The sequence below is a fragment of the Haliotis asinina genome, chromosome 13, assembly GCF_037392515.1.
Source record: "Haliotis asinina isolate JCU_RB_2024 chromosome 13, JCU_Hal_asi_v2, whole genome shotgun sequence".
NCBI lineage: Eukaryota > Metazoa > Mollusca > Gastropoda > Lepetellida > Haliotidae > Haliotis > Haliotis asinina.
Window position 1 is genome coordinate 49,439,962 of NC_090292.1, and position 11,403 is coordinate 49,451,364.

At 37.5% G+C, this 11,403-nt stretch overlaps 1 protein-coding gene and 1 pseudogene across 1 annotated transcript; one reads left to right on the forward strand and one right to left on the reverse strand.

Annotated features, from left to right (window-relative positions):
- The first annotated feature begins 3,951 nt into the window (after positions 1–3,951).
- LOC137259637 (uncharacterized) lies at positions 3,952–7,435 on the forward strand (annotated as a pseudogene).
- Positions 7,436–8,531: 1,096 nt separating this feature from the next.
- LOC137259638 (recQ-like DNA helicase BLM) lies at positions 8,532–11,120 on the reverse strand. Its single transcript, XM_067797248.1, has 4 exons — positions 10,808–11,120; positions 10,277–10,562; positions 9,507–9,693; positions 8,532–9,173 (listed from the first exon to the last, which is right to left on the reverse strand). Exons 1-4 carry the CDS (start codon positions 11,118–11,120, stop codon positions 8,532–8,534), a joined length of 1,428 nt encoding a protein of 475 aa, XP_067653349.1.
- Positions 11,121–11,403: the final 283 nt, after the last annotated feature.

Consider the following 11,403-nt stretch of genomic DNA (forward strand, 5'->3'; position numbering starts at 1 on the left):
TGTCACGTGTGTGATACAATAAGTTGCGTAATCCAAATGAAAGTTAATTGTGTTGCATTCGGCCAAAAAGATGAACCAAGATAAGCACAATTCGCCGCACTGATGTATTTCAAATATGTACCTGTGTTTCATAACCATAGTTGTACTACATACATCTCAAACATTCAGTGAAAGCTTCATACATTTTCGTTTTTATAACAAATAATGCAATGTTCCCTGGAATGTGCGTGTCCCCTCATTCTGCCGTTCCCAGTCCAACGCAGCATGCAGGATTGTACACGGGGCTGGTTGTCTTCCACTGGCCATGCTGTCTTCCAGGAACGAAAACCTTTTCTGTTTCAAGCATATACAAAGAATATGTGTAAACAAGAAAGTCCCAGTTTTTACATGAAGTGGATCTGGTAATGTGTGTTGTTAGTTTTGTTGTAGAAAAGGTATGTGTGCAAATACGTATGTATTCGATCTAATTGAAGTTACCTGTATGTGTACAGGGTAAGTGAAACAACACATTCTTACCTTAATATACTGTGCACACTGATGGGGATGGAGGAATGATGTCTTCCAGGATGAGGGATGTTAAGCAAATCGCCGACATGATGCACAATTCTTCAGAAAATGATGATTTGTAGAGTTAACATGAGCTTACCGAATGCGTAATGTATCCGCCAGGTCATGTGGAGTTTGATCGAAAGAGGGGGCGAAAGATATTACAACCTGCAGGCGGCGTTAAGTTTGCGTATTTAAATGTGTATTTTCGTACTTTTTTCTTTTCGAAATTATGTCACAAAGTGTGATTTCTGTTTTTAAATGCCTTTATCAAATCATGTCAATTTCCGAAGGCATAAATTAGGTTCAAGTTACTTATATGCATTTTCATGATCAACAAGTCATCATTCGCAAGCTGGACCGTACAGAGGAACACCATCCTCAACTTGCAATAAGCAAACACGAGATCACCAGAAACCTTATAACAGTTTGCGTCTAATTAGTTTGTTTTCTTCCCAACTTCTGTCATTTTACACAATGCACATCTATTTACGGTGGTCTTAAAAGAAACATCATTTCTCTTTCAAGAGGTTCAGAAACGTTTGCATTTGGTTCGGTTCCAATGGTGAACACTAGCTAGGACTACAAATCTGTTTGCTATAATCGTATTGGCAATGAAGTATTGCAGATTCATACCCGTGGAGATATTCAGAGAGATATGCATCATAGCCTAATTTTCATACATCAATAACATTTTTTCAGATGTGTTTACAAAATAGTGTGTATACCGATGAAACTGCATGCTCACTTCCTTCGCATAACACCTCATATACGAGGGGTCCACGCTTCATTTGATTGGGTGAAACAGTCGCGCACGTTTACAGGGACTGTATGTTCTGTAAAACAGCATGCACGGCTAATGCGGGCATAACCTGATATGTACTCTGGAAGATACGATATCGACATGTCAACACCATGAGCTGTAATGAAATATCGAAGCAGGTATTCTAGTATAACACTAATTTTGATCAGTACGAGATGTCAGCTATGGCTGGCACCGCGAGTCCCTTTTTTCAGTGTGCTGTGTGGAGTAATACAATGGACGTACGTCACTTCCGAAAAATATGCAAATGATTTAATAGTTTTCGCAGGATTACTTTTGACCAGAGACCATATAATAGACCATGGCTGGCCATCTATTATATGGTCTCTGTTTTGACGAAGTTGGCAAAGTTTTGATTCATGCAAGATGCGGTAGGGGTCGTATTACTTTCAAAATAGTCTGTAACTTTCTGCAAGATGAATACGTTGACATTTCCACCAGTGATACATTCAAATGAAATAAATCACCTTTTCATGAGCGATGAATTGATTTTTGTGTAATTGGCATATGTAAACAGCCGACCTTGGGCGTGGTATTCTGCTTTCCCGATGTTTTCACGTGCCGAAAAAATCGAAAAATAGAGAGGCCCAGTATGCATCAACCTAGGATGATTGTAAATATTTTGTCGGACAAACAACTTGTATTTTGCAAGTTGTAATCTGCTAAGTGCAAATGACGAAAGCGTGGCATCCGAGATCGAAAAACCTGTTCATTCACGACTGTCAAGTACCCCACCACCCTTGGGGATTTTACGGGACGCTTTAATTACCCTGCATCGTGTTCGCACCCAATCGAGGTGGTTCCACGGTGATTGAATTAATTAGGGGGAAGCGCTTCAGTTAGTACCGTGGAGCGCACCGTCTCGCGGACAAGAGACGATAGGCCGTCTCGCGTACACGTTACGTCTCGGACTGTTAATGACTCGGATATTCAGTTACTGTACATTTGCCGATCGTGCCACAATAAAGTTGAAACCTTCGCAGTTTTCCAAGCGACTGCCATACGCAATGCCAAATCAGGACTAGAGGAACTACAACGTCCCAAAAGACTACTTTCAACGCCTAAGGTAAGCACACCTAAAAGGGTGAGTGTTGCGTGTCAACTCATTTCTTCTGTTGAGAAACTAAGAATTAGTGATGCTACCACATCCCAGTCAGACAAATCAGCCCTAAAGGTACGCCGAAGAAGATTGTTTTCGGAGGCTGCAACATCCTCTGTTGACGACAGTGGTGATTCGTCATATCGTTTTGACACGACTAAGCAGGATCATCTCTATGCAGCAACAACACAGCCACAGGAAGACCCTGTGAAATTTGAACATGTGTATGCAAAGCCTATTGTACGATGTGCCTCTGAACAAATTGACAGACCAAACAAGTTGTCAGCAGAAAGACTTATTGAGACTAAACCAGATACAAGTGGATGGGTCTCACACACTGAAGATATGTGTCAAGCTCTGACAAAGATGTGTGCAGCAGGAAAGAGTGTTCTGTATTCAAAGTCCCCTCAGTATTTATCTAACTGTGATATTTTTTCTGAGGCAGTGTGTGAACTGCAGAGGGTGTCCCCATTTCTGTTTTCAATTCTGCATGTTGCATTAGGTGACAAGATAACGCTGTCATCAAAGATTTCTACCATAGCTACCATCTATGGTATGATACTGCACTCAAACAACAATAAAGTGTCTGCTGTACAAAGACTTTTTACGACCACAGCCATCAGATATCATGCAGATAATATGGTACCTTCACTTAAATTACATGTTTAGTTATGTTACATTTACAAGCTCTTTTGAAGCATGTTAGAAGAGCTTGTTTTCTTTTTCTTTTGAAATAAGTAACCTCGAATGGATGTTATTACTTAATTTTATTTTATATACATACGTGCTTTAATACATATGTATTAATCATAGCATTCCTTCAATTGAAATTTGTTTTTATTTCTGGAAATTTATATTTTGTTTCCAATTGGTTTCATCTCCTATTTTAAAGTTGTAAATGAAAGAATACATTATGTTTGTTTATGGTGGGGTTGTTTTTCATGAAAACAAAAAAAACATTGATGTCCCTCGCTCTCAAAATCTCTGCTGGCAAAAAAATTAATTTTTGGTATGGAATTCTACAATGTACATGTATTACCATGTAAATTCACCAAAATATGCTACATGTACATTTTAGCCGTTACTTAAGCGTGATTATGTTAATTGGAGATGAAGTCATCAAAGTTTATTAGGTCTTTTATTAAGCGACATAGTGTACACCACCATAGATTTCATATGTTTACAGTATTTGTTACCCGTTCATGTGTTTCCTGTTCTTTGTTTGAATTTAAGCATATTTGACCACTAAAGAGAAGATGGTGTCCAGACATATAAAGTAAGTGATTTCTTTAAAACCCTAATTGACATATATATGGTAATCAAATGTTTATTGAAATATTGTGAAATTTTTATTATTTATATTTGTGTACGTATATAGCTGTATTCTGCTTAATGTGATTCTCGTTAAAATAAATGTGCTTACTTTTTTAATACAGTTCTCTTCACCTCTTTGGAATGTATATTGTTCAAAGTAAGTTCCTAAATGTTATCACAAATATTTCAGCTTCTCTCAGTTCTAAACAAGATCCACGTCACACTGTCGGACAAGACCAAGGATCAGCTGTTGGACAGTTATGCAGCACACTGTGAAGATAGCATCATACAGACAATTTCTTCAGGTTATCTTGATGCTGATATTTAATTTCAGTAGAGGTACTTGTACAATCAAGCCCCATTGCAGTAAATCCTTCCCAGTAGTCTTACACTATGGTATAAGTGCTTCAAACATGCTGTTCATTAAGTTTTGATTGTTTAAACAATCTGTGTAGTACAATGTGTACATTGTATAAATTCTCAGGTCACAATTTGTGTATAAACTGCCATCAATATCTGTAATGTCATACGTTATAGCATAGAATTATCATCATGAATCAGAAGTTCAAATTTGCTTGAAGAAGAATTGTGTGTATAATCTGATTTGTAATTTGTTTGTACAGGTTTGGATGGGAAGCTAAATGGTGACAATCAAGATTTGAGAGTAACTACAAATGATGTTCGAATGACAAACAAGAGTAAGGACTACCATTTCTTTGCTTCTGACTTTGTTGCGGACAGGATTGATGTTTCGCAATTGTCGAACAAAGCTCCTCAGAAAGAGGTGGAATCAGTGGGTGCAGATGACTTCCTACCTACATGTGAAGAAATCAGAAAGTTTAAAGAATATGTAAAGGTCTTGCTGGCAAGGAAATTAGTAGAGCATGTAGATGCATTCAGCTGGATGAAAAGTCTCATTCCAACCCATGTTCCACATGCTAGACAAGTAGAGATGTCAAAGGCTTCATCAATTCACTTGTTGCCAATCATTTTAAAAAATGAGGCATCATACTCTGACTGTATTGACATAATGGATGCCTACGTCAAGCACATCAACCACTGGCATGCCAAAGCAGGAAGAGGTAAATGTTTCATTCTTCCTATAAGATTCTGTTCAATCATGGCATCTATACATATATAGAACAATGAAATTTTTGAGATTATGTAAATGATTGTCATTTCATATATTACATATTACCTACATTTTGTATTCATTTTCATAAATTTACACACAGCAGTTTGTAGTTGTTGCATGATTTTCCTTTCATATGTATTCATATGTATTTAATCAATTAATACTTCATTTTAGGCTCTGAGCTTGAAACATTACAAGTTCCGGTGGGTGGGGACCAACTGACAAGAGTAAGACTCCAAGGAGCAAAAGCCTTGAGGGAAGGGACACACACTGTGCAGTCAAGATTTGATCAGTTGGAACCAGTCATTGTGGAAATGTTCCACACTCTTCAAGCTTTTCTTGAGGTAGAGATGATACTATCACAAATATGTTGCCCTTATTCTTATGTAGACAAAGCATATGAGGGTTAGAGGGAATGACATGGAATGAAACATCCAAACACTTGTGAGTTTAACCGAACCTATCAGGTTCTTGAATACATTTTTTCTGCTGACACATAGACAAATAGCTTAACTTCAAAATTAACCTCTCAAGCAATGTTGACTATGCCAAATGAGTGTAATTGCCTGGTATGTATCAGTTCATAACTTTTCAATGACTAGTATGAATGCACATATTGAAATTGATGAAATATATCATATATTCGAGATTACTCTTTCTTTGTAAAGTACATATTCTACTACTTTTGTTGGCTGAATTTGTGTGATAGCAATTAGGTGCCTGACTCTGAGGGTGTGGGGTTTGAATCAAGGATGGGATGCCAAACAAAAGGATTAGAGTCTGTACTTACAAAAAAGTGTAATAGCAGATACAACATATGTTATAATGACCTATATGAAAATGTCTTTGCAATTATTGGCAGAAATTATGCAGGAAGTTTCTCAAGCTTGACAAGGGAATTGACAAGGGCACGCTTGGACATTTGAAACTGGTCATTCAAAGGTCAAATGTTGATGGTAAAGTGAAAGTGCGGTTTAAGGTACTTGTGTCTCTTTTTGATTACTTCCGTCGAATTTAGCAAAGTGGCAAAAGAGTGACCGTAGGTACAAAAGCTTCAGCTGTAAGAGAAAACTATGACTGATAATACAGTATTCTACACCCACAATATGGTGGTTATCAATTTGCTTAATTATCACTACATATTAGCCATGAACCTGAATGCTAAACTGTATGTTTTCCAGGCACATGAACAGTTTGTAGATGTTGTGGGCACATCATACTTTCTTCAACTGACGAAGCACATGTTTGAACTCAAGGAGTTGAGCGATGACTTGAAACATCCAGACATCCCACCAAAGGTGAATTTGTGGCACAACAAGAAAAAGGAGGAAGTGTTCCACAGAATCATGGACCAACTTTTGGATAATATGTTCATTCCACCAGTGGACCAGAAAAAGGTTTGGTTTGTTTTATTATGTGCTTACCATACAATATGTATAACTATTTTAGTGAATGAAATGAACTGCTGTTATGATTTTCATTTGGAACTACTGGAATTTCAATAGAATCTGTTTGAAGGGTCTAGAAATTTGCTGATAACATTTCCGATAAATTTTATTGTTGTTACATTTGTTTGTTCCTTAAAGAAGTGGCCTTTTTATTCATGTGTACATAATATTCTCAATGTAGCATTTCAACCCAGTTTTGTTTGTACCCCTAGAAATCTGAAGCAGACAAGTGCAACTTGACAGTTACAGTGGAACAGACCAAGACAAAGCTGACTCTTCCAGTGGTTAACAACCAAATACAAGTCCGAGTAGGTGCTCCAGGAAACATTTTTGTGCTTACTGCTACTCCGACTGAAGTTGAGAATGGGGTATCTGTACCTCTCCCAGGTTTTACAACCCCAGTTCTTATTAACAAAGATGTGTCAATGGGAGATGATCTCCACAACTATGTTGTAAACTTCATGAACTGGTACTTTGTCATACTTGTGTTTCAAGATGGTATCTCAGAAGGCAACATGTACTTGAACAACATTACTCTGAAGTTCATGATACCATTCTTCTACTCACACTCAAGCCTTTCAAAGTACATGTCCGAGTGTATTGACTATATTCTCAAAACTGAGATCATGCTGTCCTCCTGCATGGCTATGAAAGTACGTGCTGCATCATTTGTAAATCCCACTGGCAGACAGGGCCATAACAAGGCAGCAGACATGCAAAAGGAAAATCAGGTCCTGGTGATAAAAGGTCTTGGTGCCAACAAGACAGAGAAGTCCATTGTCAAAATATGAAAAGTTGCACCAGTTGTTGAAAGCATTTCTGATAATGTAGTGTCTTTGACAAAATCTGCTGACTATCACACAAGTCACAGACAGAGATCATCTTCTGATGTCCTGCAGACAAGTAACCCATGGATAGTTACTCCTGGAAGGCAGCTAAAAGGGTTCCAAGGTATTGATCAGACCCCGTTTTCCTTCAATGTGCAACAGATGAGAAACAGCATCCAGACTAATGTGGACCGTCTGAAAAGGGGAGTTGTGTTTGTGCCTGATGATCATGAAGTGGAGTAAAAAATGACTGTAAGTCGTGGATTGAAACTTATACACTAATACAGTTGTCAGAACATTCTATTTTGTGGGCAACTGATTCAAAATTGTACTTTGTGACAGTAAATCCACTTTCTGATACATGTTGACTGTGTACCACTGAAAACAAACCTGACTTTTTCTGTGTGTCAAAACCTTAAATGTTAATTGTGCATACTGTTCTTGGTGTTACACAAGGAAAGGACAGTACTGTATTTGCATGTGACATTGGTAAGGATTAAGGTCACAATATTTGTATCTTCAAAAGTACAAATGTCAATGTTTTCGCTTCAATGTAAGTGTGTATGAGAAATGATCACATTAAGTCCAGTTAACAATAAGTAACATTTTTATTTCTTAGACTTCAGACATTCTGCACCATACATTATGATCATATAAGATGATGCTACCAAGTTGACATGTAATTTGCATGAAAGTAATTCCAGCCCCATTTATTTTATAAAACCAGGAAAGTGTGTGGCACAAAATTAGCCTTTTTGCACAATGTAATTACATAACCTGACCTGATAGAATTTGAGATTGTGCAATTGTCAAATGTAACATAATAATCTTTTTGCATTTACTTTCATGCAAAACTATAGTTTTTAAATTTTCTTTGATAATTGTTTGAGAGGGTATTATGATGGAAATATATATTTTGTCTCACGATTGTTGATTCACTTATTTCTTACATGATTTGTTCTATGGTCTATGTGTATATCCAGTTTGATAATCTTATACCAGAAAATAAGGAGTTGGGACAATGCTAACTGTAATAAACTTTGAGCAAATTCAGTGATCGTTCTTCATGCCGGGTCCTATGGCCCTTTGAGTCCCCTATTTAAGATTCCAAGTCACTTCATGCAGCACATAATTGTTTTCATGGGATTCCTGATGATGACGTATCACAATATACCCTTCCAGATTTAGTTGAGTACAATACTGGGGACCCTCAGGTAGCTGAATCATTGTTAGAGTCAGCAGCCCCTGTCGACAAAATCTGCACATCCTCAGCCTTACATTTCTGAGAGCATACTTGCTTTGTCCACACGGACTCAAACAATTTTTATGATCACATATTTCACATTCCTTTCTGAGCTGTCCTGCAGTTAATGCAACAATCAGCTGGGTTATCAGAAAAGATGACTGAATCAAAACCAAAATATGAAACAAGCTGCAGCCTTAAGCAAGTGGTCCTGTTTGTACAGTACTTGATCATTGCCTCTGTCATGTCCTCACGATTCTTTGCAATGTCATTCTTGTTGTAATACAGTAGGGCACTAGACTTTTTGCCATCTCGTCCTGCTCGACCTATTTCCTGGAGATATTTCTCAAGGGTTGTAGGGGGTTGAAAATGGATTACACGTCGTATGCTAGGTGCATTCAGACCCATGCCTAAGGCAACAGTGGCAAGGACCAACCTAATTTTGGGGTTTTCTTTCCTCAGTTCACACACAATATGGGTTTTCATTTCATCTGTGTATGCCTTGTGGTACTGGGCAAAAATTCGGTTTTCTGGAATGTGTGATTCTGTAGGAATGTATGCCTTTTCCTTTAGATGTCTTGCTACATACTGATAGCAGTATCCCAGTGCCTCATCATTGTTGATGTAAACAACTGTCAGAGGGAATTCAGCCAGACGATTACTAAGGTCTTCAGCAAGTGGTTGAATTAGGTTGTCTAATTTTTCGTGTTTCCTGATATTTGGCAGACGAGTTTGAATCTGAAAGAAGTGGGTTTAGATATAGCAACTGCTCAAATTTTCATTTGTAATAGACTGAATTTTTTAATTGATCTCTCATGTAATAATACATCATTGCTATTATTCAGGTTACTTGTGTCATATCCTGTCAATACATCTGGAGTTAGCATCAACTCATATGGTTTGCTATTTCCTCCAGAACATACATTATGTACATGCTTTTACTGAAATGACCTACAAAAGTAATGCATGTACTACATACATTGTTTCTATGTTTGGTCTGACATCTGGGCATTACCATAAGGATATCTAGTGTAATGAAAATGTTTTTGAAAAAAACAAAACAAATGATACCTCTAGAAAGATGTTGACACGATCAGGGTTTATTCTGATCGTCTTAAAGTCAACAAACTGAAGGTCTGCAGCAAGTTCTTTAACGGCTTGAGGGGTAGCAGTTGCAGTCAGTGCCAGATGAGCGGCATCAGCAAAAATGCAGATAACCTCTGATAATTTCTTGAATGCTTTTCTAAATTTTGGACCCCTGTAGAAATGAAACAGGATTTATAAGGCATTTCCATGGTATACAATGCATAGTGGTATCACGTGCTTGTCTGAAGAACCATTGTTCTTGGATACACAATTTATTAATTAATTTATTAATTTCATGGAACTCATTAAGAGATTGAAATGTTGCTCATATATTGTAACAGTGTTTTTACTTCAAACTTATTCTTTCTGCTTATTAGCAGTCAGGGATAAATATTATCTTGGTTATGTTTGAAGGATGTGATATACTGTATATCTCTGTTAACAATTCAATAATATTCAGAAGTGTTGTTATTGACCCCCAAAAAAGCATACAAATGATGTCTAAATGATTCCTTTTGGAATGACACATATAGCAAATTGGGTAAGAGAGTGAGTGTAATATGCTATGTACAGCAACAATGATGAGCAAATGCTTTAACCACTTGGCTACCCCACCCACCTCGTATGTTCTTTAGAATCATGAGGCAAATACTTTTTACTTGCTAACTCAGTATTGATGGTTTGTATTTCAACCAGGCTGAAGAAAAAGTTCTTCCTCATTGAAAAATGCCTTAAGTTATCCTGCTCATGCTCACCATTCAGATATCATGTGCACTTCATCAATAACAACGGCGCAGACTTTTTCTTGGAAAAGTGGAGATCTGAGTAGACTTCCAACTGTCTTGTTGTTGAGAAGAGTCTCCGGATGGGCATAGATGATGTTGAATTCTCCCTGCCGCAGTTCTTTAATGTTGACATAAGTTGGCGCATGAATGTCATTTTCAGTTACTTCGTCTTCATCTTCTTCATTCTCCTCCTCTTCTTCTTGCTTCTCCACATCAGTCTGGCGTGAGATCATCTTGTAAGTCTTTCCAGCAGTACCTGTGAATACACACACCATCGTCAATTCAGTACTGACAAATGAAAGGGCTTAGTTACTTAATAATATTGTTTGTATATATAGAAGTAGTGAGCAAACACTAAATACATACACACACTCATACGGTATGGGTGGGAACACCCTTATTAATATTATGACAACATGACGTTTATGACACTCCATCATGTGATGGTGGTGACAGTCTGAATTACCATTTACGATCTCAATAAGAGAAAAAAATGACTACCTTGTGAATTAAGAAAACAGGCTTTGATCCCACGGTCACACAATGACAGAACCTGGTCCTGCATCAAGGAATTGAGTGGACACACAACGATGACCATCCCTGGATTTGACATATCCTTTTGGAGCAGCCACGGTAAAAGTTGAAATATAACACTTTTGCCATATCCAGTTGGCAAAACGGCTATACAGTCATTTCCCTCGTAAAGATGTCTCAGTGTTAACAGTTGCTGATCCTTCAGCTCAAAATTAATGTTTAAATTGTGCTTTGCAAACTTAAGCGAAGTTTCAAAGTTTGGCGGCGTCGCTATTTCCATGCTTCGATATGCAGTGACATGTTCACACGCTAAATATTTTATAATATAACACAGTAGTCACTGTAAGTAAGTTTCTTAGCCCGTTAACAAATATCATTACCCAAAAAATTATATGATCACAGAAATAAACATTAAAATCGAAAATAACTAAGAAACTATTTCAGACTTTTTCACATATTACTACGCGCGATTTGATTGGTTTGCCACGATTCTAGGCAGTAATGGCGTACGATAGGGGTACGAGCCTTCTTGCAGGTTACGGAAAGAGGCGAGTAGTTACGAT